General features: G+C 52.6%; 1 protein-coding gene across 5 annotated transcripts in view; it reads right to left on the reverse strand.

Moving 5' to 3' along the window:
* The window catches only part of MED12 (mediator complex subunit 12), a 23,437-nt gene extending 1,873 nt beyond the window's left edge, over positions 1-21,564 (reverse strand). The window contains exons 1-42 of one of the 5 annotated variants that reach the window (XM_047092496.1): positions 21,277-21,564; positions 20,642-20,746; positions 20,242-20,433; positions 19,946-20,105; positions 18,760-18,941; positions 18,462-18,572; positions 18,084-18,338; positions 17,586-17,732; positions 17,104-17,203; positions 16,843-16,979; positions 16,492-16,623; positions 15,528-15,654; positions 14,842-15,071; positions 14,303-14,383; positions 13,999-14,169; positions 13,651-13,795; positions 13,434-13,484; positions 12,982-13,100; positions 12,637-12,780; positions 11,994-12,157; positions 11,685-11,816; positions 11,035-11,262; positions 10,715-10,859; positions 10,422-10,542; positions 9,941-10,042; positions 9,722-9,835; positions 9,294-9,469; positions 8,931-9,110; positions 7,592-7,663; positions 7,003-7,136; positions 6,679-6,840; positions 6,045-6,156; positions 5,808-5,897; positions 5,214-5,323; positions 4,890-5,025; positions 4,460-4,621; positions 2,818-3,192; positions 2,438-2,588; positions 2,077-2,282; positions 1,834-1,911; positions 1,690-1,744; positions 1,527-1,614 (exon numbers count right to left, since the gene is read on the reverse strand). In XM_047092496.1, coding sequence (XP_046948452.1) covers positions 1,527-1,614; positions 1,690-1,744; positions 1,834-1,911; positions 2,077-2,282; positions 2,438-2,588; positions 2,818-3,192; positions 4,460-4,621; positions 4,890-5,025; positions 5,214-5,323; positions 5,808-5,897; positions 6,045-6,156; positions 6,679-6,840; positions 7,003-7,136; positions 7,592-7,663; positions 8,931-9,110; positions 9,294-9,469; positions 9,722-9,835; positions 9,941-10,042; positions 10,422-10,542; positions 10,715-10,859; positions 11,035-11,262; positions 11,685-11,816; positions 11,994-12,157; positions 12,637-12,780; positions 12,982-13,100; positions 13,434-13,484; positions 13,651-13,795; positions 13,999-14,169; positions 14,303-14,383; positions 14,842-15,071; positions 15,528-15,654; positions 16,492-16,623; positions 16,843-16,979; positions 17,104-17,203; positions 17,586-17,732; positions 18,084-18,338; positions 18,462-18,572; positions 18,760-18,941; positions 19,946-20,105; positions 20,242-20,433; positions 20,642-20,746; positions 21,277-21,375 — 5,981 coding nt within the window. In that variant the 5' untranslated portion in view covers positions 21,376-21,564. Of the gene's footprint in view, positions 1-1,526; positions 1,745-1,833; positions 1,912-2,076; positions 2,283-2,437; positions 2,589-2,817; positions 3,193-4,459; positions 4,622-4,889; positions 5,026-5,213; positions 5,324-5,807; positions 5,898-6,044; positions 6,157-6,678; positions 6,841-7,002; positions 7,137-7,591; positions 7,664-8,930; positions 9,111-9,293; positions 9,470-9,721; positions 9,836-9,940; positions 10,043-10,421; positions 10,543-10,714; positions 10,860-11,034; positions 11,263-11,684; positions 11,817-11,993; positions 12,158-12,636; positions 12,781-12,981; positions 13,101-13,433; positions 13,485-13,650; positions 13,796-13,998; positions 14,170-14,302; positions 14,384-14,841; positions 15,072-15,527; positions 15,655-16,491; positions 16,624-16,842; positions 16,980-17,103; positions 17,204-17,585; positions 17,733-18,083; positions 18,339-18,461; positions 18,573-18,759; positions 18,942-19,945; positions 20,106-20,241; positions 20,434-20,641; positions 20,747-21,276 lie in introns of all 5 variants that reach the window. The other 4 variants (XM_047092497.1, XM_047092494.1, XM_047092493.1 and 1 more) reach the window with 4 other exon arrangements.
* Between the last annotated feature and the right edge of the window lie 1,587 nt (positions 21,565-23,151).

The raw sequence follows: 23,151 nt of genomic DNA on the forward strand, positions 1-23,151 counted from the left end.
GCAACAGGCTACCTACCGGCTGGGCCCCCTTGTCTCTGGTCTTCCTTTGCCTTCCCTATGCATCCTATCCCTGCATCCTATGTCAATCTGTCAACACACCAACATACCATATGGCTTTCCTGATCAAAAGAGCTCTTGGTGGGACTGTGTCTCAAGTCTGTATCGGGCACCCAAGGCCCCATACCAGCCTGCCCATCCCTGGCCTGTCTCCTGATACTGCCCCAGCATGAATTTTACACTCTATCCGAGCTCTTCTTCCTATCCTCCCAGCCACCCCCCTCACTCTGGTTCCTATGTCTCTGTTCATGCTATGTCCTCTACCTGGACTCCACTTCCCGATCCTCCACTCAACAAATCCAAATCACAGCGATCCGTCAAAAGCCAACTCAAGGGGAGCTTGGGTGGCTCAGTCGGTCCAGCATCTGACTTTGGCTTAGGTCGTGATCTCATGGCTCGTGAGTTTGAGCCCCGCTGCTTGGGATTCTCTCTCTTCCCCTCTCTCTCCCCCTCCCCTGCTCTCTCTCTCAAAAAGAAATAAACTAAAAAACAAAAAAAGGCCAACTCAGATCTAACCCCCTTCGTGAAACTCTCTGATGACTCAGGCCCACGATGCCATGATCTCATACCTTCTCTGAATTCCCATGTACTTCACAGCACACGACTGTGCACCTGATTATATCTCTCCTCATCGTGTTTTTAAAATGTTTTTCCGTGTCTCATCTTCCCAGCTAGACTAAAAATTCCCTTTGGTGAGGGACTTTGTATTTTCTAAAATCTCTACTCACCTTACCCCATCCCAGAGCAGTGCTGGCCACACTGGCCACACAGCGGGCAGCTGACACATATCAAATATTTATTTATTTATTTTTGAAAAAGAGAGAGAGAGAGAGAGAAGACAAGCAGGGGAGGGGCAGAGAGAGAGGGACACAGAGAATCTGAAGCAGGCTCCAGGCTCTGAGCTTTCAGCACAGACCCCAACACGGGGCTCGAACTCACAAACCGTAAGATCATGACCTGAGCTGAAGTCAGATGCTTAACCTACTGAGCCACCCAGGCGCCCCAATTGATACTTCTAAATTAAAGGACTTTTCCTCCAGTCCACTCCCCAGCATTCTAAATCCTAAGCTGCAAAGCCTCAAGACATAATTCCCATGTCTTAACTAAGGCGTGAGGAGCATTCAGCATGGTAGGAGGGCTGGTTGGCTAGCCTGTTCCAGTGTGGAACTGCTCTACTACTGGCTTGATGACTCCTTACCACACAGTACATCTAAGAACCCAGGATCTTTCCTCATCATAGTTGTGTGAATGATTTCCCCTCTCTGGGCCTTGAAGAAATATCAGGCAAGCGAATGTGAGACTATTGGTCAGCAGGGTCCCTTCCAGCTCCAGCATTTCGCGGCCAGGTAAGTGTTCTTCGCCTTTCTGAATGTTCTGACTAGTCCCGTCACCTCCTGGCATGGGTTTTCCCATTTCAGATGCTCCCTGTCATCTCAGTGTGTCTCCATGGCCCCCACTGCCCTGGGTACCTTTGAGTGGAGGTCAGCCCGTGTCCGTAGGTTGGGGCCTGCTGGTGCACATAGCCACTGGGCCGCTGTTGCAGGTGGCGAGTAGGATCTACAAGAGTAGGATTGGTAGAAGGGTGGGTGCTCTGATAAGGCTGGCTGGAGTAGCTGGGGGGCACCATGGTACCTGCGGGGCCTGCGTGTTGCTGCAATCCCACATGAGAAACATAAGGAGTATAGCCCTGCAGAGAAGGACAGAGGGGGTCAGGGCCAAGAGTGTGCACAGCAGCCTGCCTTAAGGCCCCTGGCTCATCACCCTCTGTGCCCTCACCTGGGAGGTCTGCAAACCGTAGGAAGAGCTGGGAGTCATCTGATGGACAGATGATTGTCCCAACATCCCCTGACTCTGCTAAAAGGAAAAAGGAGACAAACTCAAACTCAGGAAATGCTTTCCGCCATCTCGTTTCTCCTATCTCCCACTCTGCAAGTCCTTGTGAAGATCCCATGTGTGTCCTCAGTCCCGTGACCCTCAAAAGCCCCTCTCCCTGACGGCCCTCCCTACTGCCCCTCTCACTATCTTTGCCTGGAGCTGTTGGCGAAGGCGCTGTCCTTGGGGCACCGCGGGCTGCTGCTGTCGGTAGACAGATGTCTTGTAGGAGGAGGGTTCTAGTCCCATGACTCCAGTCATGGCCGTGGGCATCACTCCCGGGTAAGGTGGTCGGGTTGACAGCTTCTGCATTGGTAATCGCACGGGGCGGTATGGGTCCACACGAGGGCCACCTGGAAAGGGGAGTTGGCTGATCTCTCTAGGCTCCTCATCCTCCTTCATCCCCTGCTCGGTGTCCAGGTCATCCACAGATCCTCACAGATGTGGCATCTTCCCTCAGGCAGGAGGAACATTTGGATAACCCTCCGTCCTAGGGGCTGGCACTCACCTGCCGGCAGCGGCTGGTTCTGGGTGTACAGGCCTATGGAGCCCTGCCTGTAGCTAAGGTGGGATATGGATCCAGGGTTCGCATGGTGCAGGAGGTCTGGAGGCACTGTCACACCATACGGGCCACTCCTTCCTGGGCCCATTCCATAGTCCTGTGTGAACAGCAGAGGATGAGGGTGAGTGGACCGCAGCGGGGTGGGGTGGGGTAAGGGGTATCCGGGGTCAAGAGGAGCTAGACCCATGTGGCTAATCTTCTTAATTCCAATGGCACCTCATCCCCACCTCCCTACTCCCGCCCCCAGGAATCAGAAACTGTACAGAATCACGGAGAGAGGGGGGCTGTGGAAGAAGCATAACAGGGGAGTGGGGGGCCGTGCTAACCTCTGTCTTGGCGGCTGGCTGGCTGCGTTTCTTGCCCTTGGTGGACTTCTTCTTGCGTTCCTCGGTACTAGGTGGAGCGGCCCCAGGTTTGTCAGTTTTGGGGGGCTCTGGAGCCTTTTTCTCAGGCTCGAGCAGGGTGGGAGCAGGGGGCTCCTCATCTTCCGGTGGCAGTGGCAGTGGTTCCAGGTAATAGGCACGGGGCCGGGGCCTCAGATGCGTGTGGTAGAGCAGCAAGCGCTGCTGTTCCTCTCCTCGGGCTACTCGCCGGTCAACCCGGACTGTTCCAAACCAGCCCCAAGAGAGTGGCGCTGATGGCTTCAAGCCTTCAAAAAGATCCCAGGGAGAGATCTTTTGTTTGGTGGAAACCTGTAGACCCTGCTCCAGAAAATGAGAAACAGTGAGCTGCTGAGACCTGGAAAACAGAAGATAGACCTTGAGGACTGGTAAGAGAGGGGGAAATGTCTGTTGGCAGCAAAAGAAGAAAAAAGTCAGGGGTAGATTCAGGGGAGGTGGTGAGAGAAAAGACAGCCGGACACGGATATATATATATATATACCAGCACACATGCACACTCATGGGGAAGACAGAGAGGAGGGGAGAGGGCGATGGGCAGGGGCAACAGAGACAGACACCGACACTCAGAGGAAGACATGGTCAGAAACAGGAAGGTGGTGAGAGACTAAAGACAGGCAAAGACAGAAGCAGAGACAGGGAGACAGAGAAAAACAGGAAGAGAGAGACAAAAAGGTGAGTGAAGAGACACAGAGAAAAGCAAAGTGAGAATCAGGCAGAGAGAGAGAGAAAGAGAGAGAGGGAGGAAGAGAGAGAGAGGGAGAGAGACTCAGAAAGACAGATGGGCCGGGAAAAGAAATGAAGACAATGTATATATGACTGGGTTGGACTGTAGATTTCAGACTCTGCATCCTCCTTCCCCTCTCTCTCTCTGCTCTCCACAATGATTATGGTTACTCAACAAATACTGCAACTGACAGAGGGTACAGAGAAAGTTGTGCAGAGATGGGTGGGTAGGGGCAGAGGAGTGCAGGGATAAAACAGATATGGCAGTTGGCCAGATGGGCGGGGTACAGGCAAGGGTGGAGGCGGCCAGGAGGCAGGTGGGGCAGAGGAAAGAGGAAGACAGGGTGCTGGGAAATGGGTGGTACGTCAAAAGGTGGGTGGGGATGGTGGGCAGAGGTGAAGGGAGAGACTGAGGAAAGAGGATGAGACTCCCAAGATGGGGAGCAGAAATGTACAAAAAGTTCAGTGATCATGGGACGCCTGGATGGCCCAATCAGTTAAGTGTCTGACTCTTGACTTCAGCTCACGTCATGATCTCACAGCTGGTGAGTTTGAGCCCCGCATTGGGCTCTGCGTTGACAGTATGGAGCCTGCTTGGGATTCTCTGTCTCCCTGTCTCTCTGCCCCTCCCTGCTCACACATACCCTCTCTCAAAAAAATAAAGAAACATTAAAAAAGAAATTGAGTGATAAGCTGAACACCCCTGAGATGGCTCCCACCAGCAGAGCCCAATGGATTCCCTGGCCTGATGAACCTGTCGCAGCCACAAGGTTAATGCAGGGAAAGTTCTTGCCCAGAGGGGGAAAAAGGCTAGGTGTGGGGATGGGAGGAAAATGGAACGTGCCTCCTTCTTGAAGATGGAATCGAAGCCGGCAATCTTGTTGCCCTTGGTGTCAATAAGGGAGCCTTGTGGCTCACATGTGATGACATCTCGGGTCTGCTTGGGCAGTGGCAGCAGCTGGCGAACTTTTTCCAGACTGTCCGACTGGCGCTCCCCCAACTCTTTCTGTGGGCAGAGAAAGATGGGATGAGAGCTCAAGGACATGGAAAAAGAGGTATTAGAAGTCTCTGGGGAGAGCCCAGAACCTGGCAGGAAAAAGACACAGAGCAAACCGTCGCCATACAAATACCAACGAGAAAGTAGACGTCAAAGGGGAGGGTGGGCGGCTCTGGCCAGGACGAAGTCCCTGAGGCTACTCGACACCCCCAGAGTCAGGGGACAGGGAGCCCAGATCCCAGTCCCCTCAAGCCTCGCCCTGGCCTCCTCTACTTACCCGCAGCTTCTTCACCAGGTTCATGTAGGCACGTTTGTTTTCCTCCATGCTGCCTTGAGAGATGCTAGACATGTCCGCAGCCAGGGTCCCATTGATGAGCACGCTCAGCATGTCCAACACGGTGGTGAAGAGCTCGCTGTGATGAGAAGTTAGGGAGAAAACCCGAGAAGGAGAGAAGCTAAGACACAGACCAGGGCCTCAGGGTGGGACGCGAGTGGGGACACCTACACGGATCGCAGCGGGTCGGCGGGTCGTGCACCTGGGGTGGGGGAAGGGAGTTCCTCTCGGGTAAAAAACTGAAAGGAGGGGGTGGGGATGCTTTACTTGTTGGACTGCATGTCGACAGTGCCGCTGATGATGATCTCCAGGAGCAGCACAGCCCACTCCGTGGTCTGCTGGGTGCTGCGCTGCACCGTGTCAAACATGCCCCCCACCTGCCAGGGCCACAAGTCAGTCAGATGGCTCAGGGGCAAAGGCTAGCATTCAGGGAAAGCTTACATTAGAACCTGGCTTGGTTGCGACTTAGGACACATTAGGCCATGGTCCAGCTGTAGTTATGATTTGTTACGTGATTTCAGGCCAATGACTCAGTTCTTGACACCTCTGGGCCTCGGTTTCCTGACTTCTAAAATGATGGGAGCTGGACAAAAGGATGTCCAGAATCCCATTCAGCGTTCCACAGTGGGTTTCTAGGGCTTAGTATCCAGAATCTGGGACACCGAGGCAGGGTCCCTGTAAGGATCCAGTCCCTCAACCACTTTTAGGTCCTGCATCCTTAGGAGGGACAAGTTAATACTTGAAGACCCAGAAGAACTTGGGCCCTCCATCTCTGTGCCCACCCTCCCCCAGGCAGGGGGCTTCTTTGCGGTGTAATTCTAGTGCTACCCGCTTCTTTCTTGTCCCCGGCTGCCTTCTCACCAGGTTGAGCCGCAGCTTGAGCGCCTCGTGCATTAGCTGCTTTGGTTTGCAGTCATCTAAGTACTGGTCATCTCGCCAATTATTCACAATCTGAGACAGAAACAAGGATAACACAGGGCTCAGGGATCTTCTCGCTTCCATCCCCAAACACCCGAGGCATTGATGAGAAAGTATCGAAGGTTCCTGGTGTATCTTCTCTGCCCTCCCACCCAGCTCTGCAGTCCCAGAGACCTGTACCTGGTGCACCTGGCTGTAGAGGGAGGTGAGGAGTCCCTCACGCTGCTCATCTTGCCCTTTCAGACATGTCAGCACCAGGGATAAGAAGGGCTGCTGGCTCAACAGGGACATGCTGGAGAAGGGAGGAAAAGAAAAAGAACGGGGGGCACCTGGGTGGCTCAGTTGGTTAAGTGCCTGATTTTAGTTCAGGTCATGATCTCTCGGTTCGTGAGTTCGAGTCCCATGTGGGGCTCTGTGCCGACAGCTCGAAGCCTGGAGCCTGCTTCGGATTCTGTGTCTCCCTCTCTCTCTCTCTGCCCCTCCCCTGCTCACGCTCTGTCTGTCTCTCTAGAAAATAAATAAACATTAAAAAAAAAAGAAAAAGAAAAAGAAAAAGAGAGAGAAAGAGAAAGAAAAAGAACGGGACCATGGGATAGAAGTCAGGAAACTTCCAACTCTATCACTCCAAGCCCCAAACTCCACTCTCCTAAGTTCTAGCCTCTTGCTCAACCATGCCCACCTCCTACCCTCTGGTTTTCCACTCTTCTGTGGTTTTTATTCCCACCCCTCTGTCCCAACTCCTCACAACTTTTCTTCTGCCCTGGGCCTGCCTCCTCTCCTGTCTACCCCTCAATTCCAGTCCCCTCTGCTTTACCTCTTCTGCTTTTGGCGATCACGTTCTTTGCGGGAAGAGGACCCCAGATGCTGACCCTTCTCCAATTCCTCCCCAGCAGCCTTTAACACATGCCCCTGGACTGAGGTGGGCAGTTTGGCAATGAGGGGGGCCACCAGCCATACACCGGAGCGCTCGAGAGAGCTAGAAGACAGACGGAGTACACAGGGTTCCAGAGGAGTCAGGCAAGGGATGGGACATTCCATCTTTGAGGAACATGCCTAGTAGCTCCTTGAGGCTGAAATAATTTACGCTACCGGAACAAAAACCCATACGGGGAGGGTTCCTAACACGTTTCTACCCAACCTGAGCACAGGCTTGGTCTTGCTGCTGCTAGGCATGTTGCTTGCAGTGTTTCCAGAAGACGACCCTGTCTCTGCCGACTGTTGGAAAACCTCGATTGTGGCCTTAGCGATGTTCTCTAAGAGGGAGTTCATCTCCTGGGGAGGGTAAAAGGCACAGGGGTGCTAAATAGTGACTGGGGGTGAATGGAAAACAGATGGTAGGAGGGATAGGAGGTGAGGGCAGAGAAAGGCATCGGGAGGGTAACAGGAGGATAGAGACACAACTCTGCTGGGAGCTGTGCCCTTCAGCACCTCCATATTTCTCCAATTAACCACTGTCTATTCCTTGTATGCCTCCTTACCGTTGTGACCACAGAAACCGCCTCCACCACCGCCGCCGCCATCAACCTTCCCCCACAGCTCAGAGCCCCAACCCTCCCAACCCATTTCCCTATTCATCGGCCCCATGCGTCAGCCATCTTCCCACACTCTCTTATGTCTCCCAGCTCAAGAACCCAAGAGCAGGACACAGGTTCTTCTATGGTAGCCCACCTCCCTGGCACATGGAGCTGGACATGAGCATGGGAAAGAGGGTGCCGGGCACCACTCACATTGTTAGGGGTCTGCTTGATCATCAGCTGCAGTTCCAAGGAAGACTGGCGCATGGTCCACTGGTCCAAGTTCTGTGACAGAGACACCACCCCCACACTAAGTCACCACTGACACCCCCAGCTATTATCACCCCGAGGCCAGTTCCTGATCTCTCATAACCTTGAGACACATATGCCTACGAGTCTGAAAGGAACCTCTGCGTCCCAGTCTTTGGGAAAGACTGCACCGAAATGATCCAAGATGGTTGAAAACCCTATCCTATTTCAATTTGTTTTATGTTTGTATTTTATTTTTGAGAGAGAGAGAGACAGAGCATGAGTGGGGGAGGGGCAGAGAGAGAGGGAGACACAGAATCTGAAGCAGGCTCCAGGCTCTCAGTTGTAGGCACAGAGTCCCACGCAGGGCTCGAACCCATGAGTCGCGAGATCATGACCTGAGCTGAAGTCGGATGTTTAACCAACGGAGCCACCCAGGCGCCCCGAAAATCCTATCCTATTTCAAAAGCGGTTCGAGAAAGGCTTCACATCTCTCTCCAGTCTCCTGTTCCAGAGCCTCACATTCCTTAGCATCAGGAAGTTCTGCCTAACGCTTGCCCTAAATCCTTGAAAGTTGAAGCCTGCTTCTCCTGTTTTAAACCAGCTGCTCAAAGTCCTTTACAGACCCGAAGGCTACTGTGAGTTAATCTCTCTTTGACATTATCTCCTCTGGGCTGAAAAGACCTCATTCCTTTAGCTCTTCCTACCTAATGGCTTTACTTTCCCACCCCCCAGTTACCTACATGTCTGAAGCAGTACGGCGAGGCAGAAAGGGCACAGGGACACCTGGGTTCCCATGCTGAGTCTCAACTTACTAGTGTGGGACCTTGGGCAAACTATTTAACCTCTTCAAGCCTCGGTCTGTCCCCTCATTGGTCAAACACAGCTACTCCTACCTACTTTACAGGGTTGTATGAATTAAACGAGAAAATGTGCACAGAGGGCTGAGCACGATACTCGGCACGAAGCAGACAGTAACTGGGAGCTATTCAGTAGTACTCGTGTTAGTTACCGAGCCGCCAGATGAGTGAGGCCCAAAACTAGGCTTCCCAGATGTCATGCCTCCCACTGATAAGCTATGGTCCCACTCCAGGTAGCTGTGCCCTCACCCGACAGTTTACTCCAGAGTCTAAACCATACGAGCTTGACTTCTAAACCCATGTCGGGGCTCACCACCTTTTGCCCACATCCTTGTTCACCTTCCTACTTGACTCCTTCCCTCTTTTTCTCTCAGGGTTCCCATTGTTTCACCCCAGGCCCGGGCCCCACTGCTTCCTCTAAGACCCCCATCACCTTGGCCTACCTGGAGAATTCGCTTAATGCGTTGCCGCTGGGGGTTTTCCCCATCCTCGTTGTCCAGTAATCGATGTGGGTAGCAGATGAGCTGCATGAGGCGCTGAGCCTGGGCGCTACTCAACACCGGGTCTTGTAGGTCATTGCTGTCTTCACACAGTGATTTAAGGCAACGTTCTCCTACCCATTCCTGAAGAAGCTGATAATCAGGGGACTGGGGCAACCAGTGAGTGGGGTAAGGAGTAAGGGGGGGAATGGGCTGGGGTTTGGTGAGGGACACGATGTATGGCAGGAAGGTGGCATGATGGTGGCTGGAAACAGAACTATATTGTATCAAGGCACTTAGGAGGTATGGGGGGAAGGTGAGACTGACCTGTTGGCAGATGCTGCGTAGCACGTACTTGGCATAGACATCCAGACTGGCTGTCTCCACAGAGATGTTGCGGCCACCCTGCCTCCGACCGCCACTGCCCCCTCCTCCCTCCTCCTCTGGAAGTTCTTCTGTTCCTCCTGTCACAGTGAAGCCTGAGCCCTTCAGTTCCGCATCCCCTGTGGTTCACGGGCAGGAGATAGGGAGGGCAGAGTAAGATCTGAACTCGGTGTAGAGACCCACCCCGAACCCACAGAAGCAGCAACTCCCCAAATCCTGCCCTACAGGACAGAAATATACTTCCCTCCCTCCTCGCCTCCCCCAAAGGGCAGAGAGACCACCTTCAGGAGAGAGAAAGACTGTCCTTTGTAGTTTAGCTGGCACTCCACCCTACACACACTTCTGGCACCACTCCCTTCCTACCCCCATACCAAGTACAAACACAGCCTTGAGAACAGCAAACACAGCTCCATCCACTATGCGGTTCTGGGAGGCAGCCAGCAGGTGGCGGTCACAGGAGGACCGGATTCCTACGGTAGGCTTGTCTGCGGAGGGAGCTCAAATCAGGGGAAGCAAAAGTAGAAATGGCAGGGGGTGGGGTAGCCGAGCTTTCTATTGCCCTGCCGCCAACTCAGATCCGGGTCACTTACTCCCATCTGACTGGCAAGGATTGAGTTGAGGTGTCTTGAAAAGGTGGAGGAGGATGCGGCAGGTAAGCCGAGCCCCCGGCTCAGAGTCCTGTTCGCTGCAAGCTAAAAAAAGGAAAACAGAGCCAATTGGACAGGGTGAAGGCAGACCGTAAGTGGTTTTGTGGGCGGTGAGGGCCTGAGAGGGAAGATGAGGTCACGCAAAAGGAGAAATAACCAGATAATGCTGGAGGAGAGGTAGAGAGGTGAACTGTCTTGCAGTATAAGGGGAGTACCTCGCAAGGTCAAAAAAAAAAAAAAACTGGAAAGATCAGGGCAGCTGACACCCGGTTAGAAAGAGGCCGCTCCCAGCCTGAGACACACCACAGGACTGGCCTCTGGTGAAAGCAGGGAGCCCCGCACCAAACAACGAGAAACGGGGCCATCGAATGCATAGTAAAACTCGGGGTCCAGAAATTCTAGGGGTTATGGATTGGCAGTTCACCAGCATTAAGGAGTGAAGGGATGGCAGCACAGCGAATCAGATCCTCGAGGAGCAAACACTGGCGAGCGATGAGGATGGCGACAAAGGTAGCCAGGGAGTCGTGAAAAGACAGGTCACTAACCTGGAGGAAAAAGCAGATGGACACCCCGGACTCAGTGTGCAGACAGGGCGCCAACTCAAAATGGTACGCCTCCACTCGATAGCTCTGCCCCCCTACTACCTTGATCACTGTGACCGGTCCCCTGCCCTGGTAACAGTTCCGTGCCCCAGCAGGACCCCGGCCCAAGTCTCACATCCACATTGCAGAGAAGGTCGTTGAAACCACAAGTGCCATTGTTAGAGGAGCAGCACAGGGCCTTAAGAACTCCTAGCCATTCGGCACTCAGTGACTTGCAATAGCCAGTCAGCTCCGCACACAGGATTGCGATGTCATTCACCCTGGGGAGAAGTACAAATGCCCTCAGGAAAGCCCTTGTTCCACAAAACCTCAGACTCATTAACTTTTCATCGCCACCCCAGCAATAACCAAGGTTGCAGTACCTCCCAGGCATCTCATCCCTCCCAATATCAGGCAGGAGCACGGTGCCCGTTCCTCACTCAGTACGCCCCATACCTATCGGGATCATGGTGCCCCACACAGACGTGCATAAGGGCATTGCAGACAAAGCTGTAGCGGTTAGCAGGGTTCTCACTAAGACTCTTGCCTAGCCCCGTGTATGTGAAGGTGTGAGCTGCAGGGTTCTCCAGAGTGTCGATCATGAACTCGGGCGCCCAGCGCATGTTGGATTCTGATGGCTCCACGTTGCAGTAGATAGTGTTCTTCACCTTGGAGCAGAAGTCGCTGCAGTGGGGGAGAGAAAGGAGATAGTAGTATAGAAGAGGATCTGGTGAGGTAGTGGGGATGGTCGGGAGAGGGGAGGAAAGAAAAAAAGTGAGGGACCAGCGACCTTGGGACAACAAAAAAGGAGATGGGACAAAGCAGATGGGTCAGGAAAGGGCCTCAGGGAGAGTAAGGCGCAGGGGCCTCTGCAGGCAGGGAGGAGGACTGTGGGCCCCGCAGAGATGGGCTGGAGGCCAGGCTGATAAGGAAGAGAAGGAGGCAGGCCTACTTTTAGGAACCAAGAACTTGTGGAGGACACAGTTCCCAAATGGCCCTGCAGGGACAGCAGGGTCCCGGGCTGTGCTCTGTTCCTGAGTTGAGTGGTAACAGAAAGGAGATGGGACAGGGTCCTGCTCTCCACTCTCACCTCCCACCTCTCTTACCTGAAGAGTTCCCCAAATTTGCTCTTTAAATGGCTACAGGAGGTGTACAGATCATAGAGATAAGCAAGGATACAGCGTTCTGCAGAGGAGCCATCTGACCGGTTCATCCCATGCTTCACTACACCACACAGCCTGTCACGAGGGAGCAAGGTCAGGAGGTTCAGCGGGTGGTGTGCACGGGCCAAGGCACAAAGGTCCCCACACATGGATGGGCTCAAGGCTCTTGGCAACCTTCTCGCCCTGTCCACCCAAACGGCATGCACTTCCCCACAGTGAGAGCCCCCCACGTTCTGCCGAAGCCCTGCTTACCCCTCAAAGACCTGTGCCATCTGGTCCTGGTTGAGGATAAGGCAGGCATGATAGTGCCGCAGGACAGCCACAATGCACAGGCACAGGCTGGTAGTGTAGCTGCCCACCAGATCCGAGGATTTGAGCAGCAGCTCGGCCTCAACTACGCTCAGTTCATTCAGCAGCTAGCAGAGTGAGTGTGGGGGGTGGGGGAGAGGAAAAAATGAGAAGAGGCCCTACATGGTATAGGTAACCCCTCCTTCCTGCTAGGACACTGCCAAGGCAGGCCTGGGCCCCTTCCTGCTGGAGTTGCCTCAGTCTAGAAGAGCTCTGTTGCCATATGCCACTGTCCTTTATTCTACTAACGACACAAGCCGCATCAATGATCTAACCAGTCTCTAGGATACAATTCTATGAACTCTGCAGTGGGAGAACAGTCTGTGCCCAACGCTCTAATCCATCTCCTAGGCCTCCCTGCGGATCACTTGAGCCTCTATTCCTGCCTTCTTAGCTCATATTCCACTTCACCTTCCAGCCCCCACCACGCTAGCCTTTCTGCCCCTCCAAGTAGCCCCAGGATACCGGCTTGAGCCTCTACTCCTGACCTGGTGGCCCTATCCGGCACAGACTCCTTCCTCCACCCCCGTCTCCCCCACTTCCCCACCTGAATGGCAAAGTCGATGAGGCCACTGATGCTGAGTGAATATTCCATGAGGTCGAAGATGAACTGCACATGCTGCACCAGAGGCAAGTGGTATGACATGCCAAGGGCAAAGCTCGTGATCTGCTCCAGAACATTCCGGGAGACCTGATAAGGGCAGTGTGAGTGAGACGGGAGTGGAGAGAGGTGGGAAGAACCAGGGAAGCAAGAAAGGATGGTGGTGGAAGGGGATGAGACCGGGAGGCTTAGCCTGCCAGCGGGGGGGGGGGGGGGACAAAAAGATAAGGAGAAAAGGAAAACAGGGCAGGACGCCAGAATGTGGGAAGGGGGCTGGACTTAGGCCCACACCTGAGCTGTGACCTGGTGTTGGTCATAATGTGAGAGGTGCTGGAACTTAGCAAAGATATCTTCAGCAGTGGGGAAGGCTTCAGGCCGGTTGCGCCTCCGCTTCTGCCCGTCCTCCCCACCTGAGGGGACAGTTGAAACGGACCAGTCAGGACAGAGAAGATAACTAGTTGACTGGGGGTAGGGAGGGGGGTATGGAGAGAAGGCTACAGGTGGGGGAGGGAGGGACAGGGGAAGGAAGGGAGGGAGGAAGGGTGTGAGGGAAGAAAGGAGAAGGGAAGGGAAGGGAGGGTCAAGGAGGGGTTGGGGGAGGGATAAAGGGAAGGGGACAGTGAAGCAAAGGTTTCGAGGACCACAGGCTACGTGGACCTTAAAGGCATACATACAGGGAGGTGCTAGGTCGAGGGAGGGAAGGGAGAGGGAGGGCGGGCAGTATGGGGCTTACTGTGAGGTACCTAAGAATGTCAGGTCTCCAGGATTCAGAGGCACAATAGGAGCAAGCTGGTCTGCAGAGGGGGGGAATGAGGGGGGAAGTTTCAAAAGGACTAGAGCTCTCAGGAGACTCTAAGAGACAGGACATTGGGATATGACTGGGGGTTCCCTGTGCTGGGGAAGGGGAGACTGACTAGGGCACTCTTTTGGGGAGAGCTGTTCAAGGAGCCTCAAACCCACCAGTTTCCGCTGTCCCCTTGCGGTTCAGAACCTTCAGGATATCCTTGGTTATTTTCTTGATGGCATGGCGGGCATCATCTCGCTGCTTTCCCACCCCAAACAGTACGACCAACCGCTGGTTGCACTCATGGCTGCATGACTCCTCCTGCATCCCAGCAGCACCGTCAGACTCCAGCATGGATCTTCTGCCCTCCTCTTAAAAGCATGCTCCATGCCCCTCAGCACCCCAGTGCTCCAGTCCTTCCCAGCACGCCACACCCTCAGGACCAGCTCCAACCCCTCGGCACACTGCTTGGACAGAAACCTGGGCTCAAAATGGATGGTCTCAAGGTGCTTGGGGAACGGTACCTGGGGGATGGGAAAGTGTGTGGCGTACTGCACGTGCCGCGGCTGGTCATAAAGAACCCCGAGGGTCCCTTCTATCTTCTCCTTGGGTGGGGGCTTCACCTCCTTCTCAACATCTGGTTTCTCAGGGGACGGACTGCCCTTCCCCTCACAGGGCATAGTAGGGGAGAACAACTAAGATAAGGCAAAAGGGCAGAACATTTAGAAGAAGAAAAGGGGGCAAGGGGCATAAAGAAACTCCCCAAAGAGGTGTAACAGGAGGACCTCAGGAGCTGAATTCTTCTACACAGGGATCTAACTAACTTACTGAGAAATCAGGCTTCTCCATGTCCTCAAAGAGCACACTGGAACCAGGGTCAATGTCCATAGATTCCGAGAGCCCTGGGTCCTGAGGGCACAGAATATAAGCAAGGTTGCTTTAGCCCCAAGGAGCTGCTCCCCACCATCTAGAAAAGTTGACAGGTAAGTTGGAGAGAGGAGACCATGTTGGGAAAAGCAATGGCTCTGTGCTCAAGCTTTTGATGGGTCACACAAGCGCCATGGGCCATTGCCTTCAGCTTTAAAATGGGTGCAGGCGCCTGGGTAGCTCATTCAGTTAAGCTTCCGGCTTCGGCTCAGGTCATGATCTCGCGGCTCATGAGTTCATGAGTTCCAGCCCCGCGTCAGGCTCTGTGCTGACAGCTCAGAGCCTGGAGTCTGCTTCAGATTCTGTATGAGAGGGCTTTGCCAGCCCCAAAGCACTAAGCAAACACTACCCTCGCTATTAGGTAAGAGATTCGCAGAGGACACTGGGAGCCAGATGGAAATGTCAGAAGAAACTGGCTAGCGCAGGCACAGCCCACTCACCTCCAGCTTGCTACTGCTGCTGCCCTCAGCCTCCTTGCGCTCAGAGTCATCAGCAGGGTCATCAAAGGGAGAGGGGGGCCGGGGACCAGGGGCTCCAAAGGCAAGGTCCCCTCGGGAGATGAGAGTGCAGGTATACATGTTGTGGGAGAAAACATCATGTCGAATCAGTTCACAGAACAGCAGTACCAAGTTAAAGAACTCCACTCGTTCACTCTCACTTCGGGGGTCCGCTGCAGGGAGGGAATGAGAAAAAAGGAATTGAGATCACAAGAGATGGGTAGCAAGGGAGAGAAACACACCTAAGGCACAGTGTTCCCAGAGTACCTGAGATAGGCAGGAGAAATTATCCCCCAAAAAAGAAACACCCCGAAACTGTTGAGGGACAGAGCACAGTTGGTTACCACCCCCTCCTGCCCCACACCCCATCTTGGAAAGGAATACAGTATCCTTGCTGCTATTTATATGTGAAAATGCTTCCATCGTATGTTCTTGTTTTTATTCTTCTCTTTATTTCTTTATTCCATTAAACTGTAAGATGATCAAAGACTAGAATTATGTCCAAAAATCGTTCTGCATGAAGCCCAAGACAGAAATCTATACCAGAAGCCCTTAGTTATGCTTCCTGGTGACAGTGGCGGGTAAGTGGGTCTAGGCAGAGGTAACCAGAGAGTGGCAGGGGTCCATACTCAGCATGGGAGCCTGGGTATCCAGAAACTGCAGGAGGACATCCTGGAAAATGGGAGCACTAGGAGCCGAAAGGGAGCCAGAGGCAATGGAACCCTTCTCATCTGCAGCTTCTGATTCTCCACAACGCTGTAAGATGAGAGAACAAACCATAGCATTGCTTTTGACCCGGGTCTTTACTTCTCCACGTGTAATGCACGAACTACCACCTGTTTTGCCTCCACCCCAAGCTTTTTCACTCCCATCTCTGCTTTGACCTCCATTTTCATTCCTGCCTCCCAACTGAAGCTTTGACTGCTTCCCTAACTCTAGTACCAATCTACTCCTTTCTACTTTGGCCTTATGTCCTCAACTTTCCCTTTAGATTTCCTACCACTTCTTTATCCCACAACTTTATTTTTTTAATGTTTATGGATTTTTGAGAGAGAGAGAGACAGAGAGAGAGAGAAAGAAATGGTGCACAAGTGTGGGGGGGAGGGGCGGAGAGAGAGGGAGACAGGATCCGAAGCAGGCTGCCCGCTGACAGCAGAGAGCCCAATGTGGGGGCTCAAACTCACGAACCATGAGATCGTGACCTGAGCCACAGTTGGATGCTTAACCGACTGAGCCACCCAGGCGCCCCTATTCCCACATCTTTATTTTTTTTATTTTTTTTTCAACGTTTACTTATTTTTGGGACAGAGAGAGACAGAGCATGAACGGGGAAGGGGCAGAGAGAGAGGGAAACACAGAATCGGAAACAGGCTCCAGGCTCTGAGCCATCAGCCCAGAGCCCGACGCGGGGCTCAAACTCACGGACCACGAGATCGTGACCTGGCTGAAGTCAGATGCTTAACCAACTGCGCCACCCAGGCGCCCCTATTCCCACATCTTTAACTTGGGTTCCACTACCAGCTCAGTTGGTCTCCAGCCCCAGTTGCCCCTGCCCCATCAGCCAATCGCATTCTCTTATCTCTGTCCCCTAACCTCAGCCTCAATCTCGGCCTGTCTCTTCTCCAGCAGCTTGGCGACCACCATAGCACGATGCCGACCAGAACGCTTGCAGCTGACAGCCCACTCACACAGTAATGATACTACGGCATCATCATCGGAAGAGATCTGGAGACCAAAAGGAGTTGGGGGTGAGTAAGGTAGGGCTGAGGATAAAGAACCAAGCTCCACTTTCTTCAAGACTGGGCCCCATCTTAACACCATCCTAGGCCCGGTAAGATAGTCTCTTCGGACATCCCTGGTCTTGGTGCCCCTCCATGTCTTCCCCTCATATATACTGCTGCTCTTGCAATGCTTTTTTCTCCTTCTGTTCCCCTTCTCGCTTACCTCATGCCCATCCTTGCTAGGTCCCAATCCAAAGATTCGGTTGCAAAGGGAGTCAAGAGAGTTGCTGAAGTCAGAGCGCTCAAAACTATGGCTGTCCAACACTTCCAAAGTATGGAGCACCCGTCCAATGGTGAAGCCTCAGGAGGAAAAGTGGTAAAGGGGCCTTAACTAGAGACCCGATGCATTCCAACTCTCAGATCTATATGTCCTTACCATTCTTTCCTCAAACATCCTTCTTTCTATCTGTCCTCTGGCACCCACCTGCAGTAGCTTCCTGGCACTTATCAAAAGACCAGCGAACCTCAACTGCCTGTCCTCGCTCCTTGATCTGCTGTTCAATCTCACGCAACTTTGCACGGACCTGCAACATGGAAAAGGAAGGCTTTAAAGATGCACCAAGGCATGCATAAGGCCAGGGCCCAGGCTAAGAGAATAGCACCAGACTCCGAGTCATTATTTCTTTTGTTTTTTTTTTAAGTTTATTTATTCTGAGAGAGTGTGCGTTTGTGAGTGGGGGGGGGGGTGCAGAGAGAGAGGGAGAGAGAGAATCGCAAGTAGAATCCCATTTGTGCTGATAGCGCAGAGCCCGACGCAGGGCTCGATCTCACAAACCATGAGACCATGACCTAAGCCCAGATCAACAGTCAGACACTTAACAGACTGAGCCACCCAGGCACCCCCAAGTCACTACTGCTGAAAGAGCAATTCACCTTCACATCCCAATCCAGGGGTACCAAGCTTACCTGCTGAGTAAAGGCACTGTTGCCCTCTGGCATGGGCAGGTTGGAGGGGGCAATAGGCAGGTGGTCAAGTGGTGAGCCAGTCTTAATGCGGCTATCAGTCAGTGAGTAGTGCCAAACCAAGGCACTAGGACAACACAGGAGGATGGTCTGCCAGACAGGTACAGCTAAGTTAATGTCTGTGTCTCCAGAATCCCATTATAAGAGCCAACCCTTAGGTTTCAGATCCAATGTTATTCTGAGCCCTGAGAGTAGTACCACTCCATCTCTGAGCCCCTCCCCTCATCCACTCTCCTAAAAGGCTTTGGGCCTACTATTTCATCCCGGGAAGAAACTAACTGAAAAGGAACCAGCACCCCATAAATGAAAAGCAGCAATCCCCACGCAAGTACCCGGTGCCTGCTTTCACCTCCAATTTAGAATCCCCCTGTTCTCCAGGACAAACACCCAAATCTTCTCAGAATGCTTCTCCCTACTTCCTTGGGCCCACCCAGTACCTACCTGAAGGATACAGCTGAGGCCAAAAACCAGGGGCCGGTGCTGAGGGCACATCAGCAGGTCACTAAAGGGTGTAGAGGGTGTGCTGCTAGTTGGGGGCTGAGGAGTGGGGGTGGTGGGCAGTGTGCTTGTCGACTGAGCAGACATAACGTGGGAGGAGTGACTGCTCACACTGTCCAGTTGCAAGGCCAGTCTCCGGGTACAGAAGTAGGCAAGGCGGCGGGAGAGGTATGCAGACTGAACAAATTCCCCCGAGTACTGTGAAGACATGCCGATCAAAACCCCTAGTTCTCCCCACGGGACATGGCACTCACATTTTATTCCTCCTCCTCCAAGCCTCCCTAGACGCCCCCACCCCACCCCGCAAATCCCAGGCCTTACTCGAAGCAGCAGGGGCAGCAGAAGTTTAAGCAACTCATCTTCTCCTGGGCGGATTTTCTCAAAACACTCAAGTACCCAGGTCAGGAACTCATGTCTGTCCAGCATTCCATCCTATGGATGCAAGGGGTGGGAAGAGTATCCATGTACCCAGGGACTGTTAGAGCTAAGGCAGATAAAGTAAATGAAAGGAGGAAAAGAACCATGGCTGGGGCAAACTGGCAGGCAGATTCCATCCTACACTGGCAGAATGTGAGGCCAGGCTCCACCAAGGGCTTGCACGACATGCCCTTCTTCCTACCTGAAACATGAACATGGCCAGCTTCTCGTTGTAGTCCCACTGCCGGATTGCCACCTCTACATCATGGGGCAAGGGCCCTATAGTGGAACCACAGCCCCCACTGCCTGCAGGCCCTGGCCGGTAGTATTCAGCCATCTTTTGCAGCTGCTCCCATAAGTACTTGGTGATGATCTGAGTCCACTCTAGGAGAAAGATGGGAAAAGGGCTATTTTTTATACCCTCTCTCCCCTTAGGACATCTTCTGTCTCCCCTACCCCCCAGCACCCACGCCCCCAATTACCATACTTCTAAAATCGTATTCATCCTCTTAGGCTCTGGTCGAATGCCACCTTCCTAAAGCCTTCCCAGGTGTCCCCAGAAGAAAGTAATCTTTCTGGGGCACCTGGGTGACTCAGTTGGTTAAGCATCCGAGTCTTGGTTTTGGCTCAGGCCGTGATCTCGCAGTTCGTGAGTTCCAGCCCTATGCTGGGCTCCAAGCTGACAGCGCAGAGCCTGCTTGGGATTCTCTCTCTCCTTCTCTCTCTGCCCTTCCCCTGCTCACTCTCTCTGTCTCTCTCTCAAAATAAATAAACTTAAAAAAATTTTAAGTAATCTTTCTGTCCACTGAAGTCTCAAAAAACCTTCTGCTTTCTCTTTTGACACTTAAATATATATACTGTATATATACATACACACACACTTCCTACATATAATTATGTGACTCACACATATGCCTTACCATCCTTACCCGATTATAAGCATCCTAAGGGCAGGAATAAGGTACCGGTCACCTTGATAGCCCAGTACATGCACACAGTGGATAGTCAAGATACCCAATGTTTACCGAGTGAATGCAAGATACAGCAGAAGCAAGGAAAACAGGGGCGCCTGGGTGGCTCAGTCGGTTAAGTGTCCGACTCCTGATTTCAGCTCAGGTCATGATCTCACAATTCATGGGACCAAGCCCCACGTCGGGCTTGTGCTCACAGCACAAAGCCTGCTTGGGATTCTCTTTTTCCCTCTCTCTTTGCCCCTCCCCCGCTCATGTGCGTGCTCTCTCTCAAAATAAATAAACTTACAAAATAGTAAAAAAAAAAAAAAAAAAGAAAGAAACAAGAAATACAGAGGAGGAAGGGGAATGATTCCAAGCATCTATCACTCCTTGATGCGATAGGTGGTGGGACCCCTGGTATTAGGAGTTACTCACCCATGAAGGGGTCAATGACATGTCTCTTCTTAACCTTGGTCTCACTGATTGCTGCATAGTAGGCACAGGTCATCTTAATGAGCCAGGCAGCCCGCATCACAGGCACTGTGTATTTGGCTAAGTACCCAAACACTTCTTCCTTTTTACTGAAAATGGGGACCTGGATGGACATCGCAAATAGTGAGACCTCTATTACCTCCACAAGCTGGCACCCACATAGCTTAATCTGAGAATAGGATGGTACTTCGTACCCATGCTCCTAACCTTGGCCTGAAGAAGACAAAACAGTACCCCACCTTTTTGGCTAGTTGTGTGAGTGGCTTGGTGCCAGCCAGGTCAGTGAACCAGGTGTTAATGGCACTCTGTGATCGTGCAGTCACCAGCCAGAAGTTGTCCTTTTGGTTCACTTGGGGCTTCCTGCGACCAGTGTCGGGGAGGGTGTTACAGCGTAACTTCTCTGCAATGATGCTGCTGAAGTTGGAACTGATCTGAGGGAATAAAAGTATACGTCAGGGTGGGAAAGAAGGGGCAGAGGGGTGGTCATGTCTTTGATGGGCAAATGCCAATGTGGCAGCATTAGGTTACGAAGGAAACCTCAGCCATTTAGGTCATCCCTTCAGGTCTTCCTAACCCAGGGCCTTTGCTCCCTCTCAGATTCTTCCAGCCTTTTCCCCCAGCCTGGCAGGGTTGTCTCACCTTGGCAGGATTGAAGTTGACGTTCTTGGCACTGCCATGTTCATCCCCAGAGACGGCAGGCTGGTTATTGAAACCTTGTTTTACATTCAAGGCCGTCAGTTCATCCTGAGGCAGGAAAACGTCATTTTAGCTTTTTTTCCCCCTTGGGGGTGGTGGTGGTGGGAGAGGAGGGCAGGAGAAGAGAAGGGAACAACGGGGGAAAAAAAGGTAGGAGGAGGATTCTGAGTAGAACAGATTGTTATTTAAAGCTAGGCCCTTATATTCATTTGGACCGCACCCTCACCCCCACAGCCACTAAGATTTCCAATCACCCAGCGCTCTCTCAACATCACTCTTCCTTGCGAGCTTGCGAGCAGCTGCAGCTCACCAAGCTGCCTCAGACAACTTTCTGAGGTGTGTGTGTGTGGAAGGGGGCGCCTCCAGCGTGGCCCCTACATCATTCCCTGTTCACACCCGGGAACCCACCCCCACCACCCAGGTCGCACTCTCCCACACCAGCCCACTTTACTCTTACCCCTTTTGGGACTTTGGCTCTCACCAAACCGCCCCGCCCCCCCTTCCCCAAACCATCAACGCTTCCTCTTATGCCGATCGCTTGCCTCAGGCCCCTCCAGAGCCCCGATTTTTGAACGCACCTCCTTCTGTTTGGGATCTTGAGGGTACACATCGGGAGGCCCCAGCCGCGGCCGCTTCAGGGGCCGGTGTTCGTAGCTCAAGATCCCGAAGGCCGCCATCTTGCCCAGCCCGTAGCGCCAGAGGCGCCAGCCGGGGCCGGCGGACGGGGGAGGGGGAGAGGGAACCGAAAAGGGGGGCGGCGGTTGGGAGGACGGCAGCCGAGAGACAACAGGGGGCACGTTAGAAACTCTCGATCGTTGCCGGAAACTACCGAGGGGAACCGAGGGACGCCGGGAACCGTCGGACAATACCGACTGCAGCGGGGGCGGGGCCCAGCCCGGCGTGGGGCGGAGCTCCGCGGCCGCGGAGCATTTGGGCCCGCGCGGCTCAAGATCGATTTCATTCCCCAAGTATCTGCGAAACGTCCTCGGGCCGCGCAGTGTGCCGCGGGGTGCGACCCCTTGAGGCGGGAGGCGGCCGCCGCGCCGAGCTCTAGCTGGAACTGGGTTCCCCATGCCTCACGCAGTTCTTGGCTTGGAATCGGTGCTCAAGGGTGTTTGCATTGGTGAGGAACTCTGCCTTCTTAGTAAAAACCACTTCTTCGTTTCTGAGTTTATGCATCTGAAAAATGGGTGTACTGTTCCCTCTTTCTAAGGCTATTGTGAAGATTAGAAACTGTTTGCATAAGAAAGCACCTATTAAAACCCTGAAAGGCCAGCTCTAATCCCTCAAGGTCGTTAGGTTCTGGCACTGAGGTTCTTAACCTTTTCTGGTGGGCAACTCCTTTAAGATGCTGATAGACGCTATGGCCCTTCTTCCCAGAAAAATGCAGAGGTGTACAAAATGTTACCTACTTTCCAGGGAGATTCTTAGAGCCCTTTAAAGCTTATCGATGCATCCGCTAAGTGTCCATGAACTCCAGGTTGAGAAGAACACTCGCTCTATCGAAAGACGCACCTACTAAGTGTCAGATACTTTCCAGACATCATCTCCTTTAATCTGCAAACAGCCCCACTGTTAGGGATTGTAATTGTCTCCATCTTGTGGATGAGGAAGATGATTTTTCAAAGAGTAAAATTTCACTTGTGCGATATTATCCAGGTACTAACAGAGCTGAGACTAAGATGTCTCCTTGACTCTTGGGCCAGTACCCTTTCTGCAATGGCATCGCCCGTTAAAAGACAGAGTGCTATAATAAAACTCACAGACAACAATTAAAAAAAATAAAACTAGCAAATAAATAAAAGTAACACTAACAAAATGCTATTGAAGCCCAGTAGAAAGACAATATTATTTCTGACTGGGGAGAGGAGAATATACTGGGGGAGGTAACACTTCCTTAACCCTAAGGAATTTTAACCCACAGAAAATTAAGGTGCGTTAGAACATAAGCACAGTGCCTGGCACATATTTAGGGCTTAATAAATGTTTGCTAAATAAACAATTTCTATAAACAGCATCTCCAATCAGATCTTGTGTTTGGGGGAAGAAAAATCTGGCAATAAGATGAAGAATGGGTTAGAGAGCAGGGGGCCTTTAGAAAGGGAGACCAGTTAGTGGGTTCTAGGAATAATCACAACTACAGAGCATGAGAGGCTGACTTAGCACAGTGGCTATGCTCATGGAAAGGAAGACACTTCTGGGAAAAACAACACACGTAGAGCTGATTGGGTTCTCAGGATGAAAGAGGGAGGAGTTGACAACGATTTTGAGGTTTCAAGTCTGGGTGACTGAGAGGGTGATGATACATTAACTGAGATAGGGAACACAGGAAGAGAAGCAGATTTAGGGGAAGATGAGTTCGAAGCCAGTATTGTTGTTCCTCCATTTCCAGAATCTACTTCTAAGTCAGACCTCCTCACCAGTCTCAACAGGGACCCAGATCAGGCGGCAGC

Source organism: Lynx rufus, unplaced genomic scaffold, assembly GCF_022079265.1.
Source record: "Lynx rufus isolate CCGP_SWC_20201006 ecotype Redwood Valley unplaced genomic scaffold, mLynRuf1.p SCAF_30, whole genome shotgun sequence".
NCBI lineage: Eukaryota > Metazoa > Chordata > Mammalia > Carnivora > Felidae > Lynx > Lynx rufus.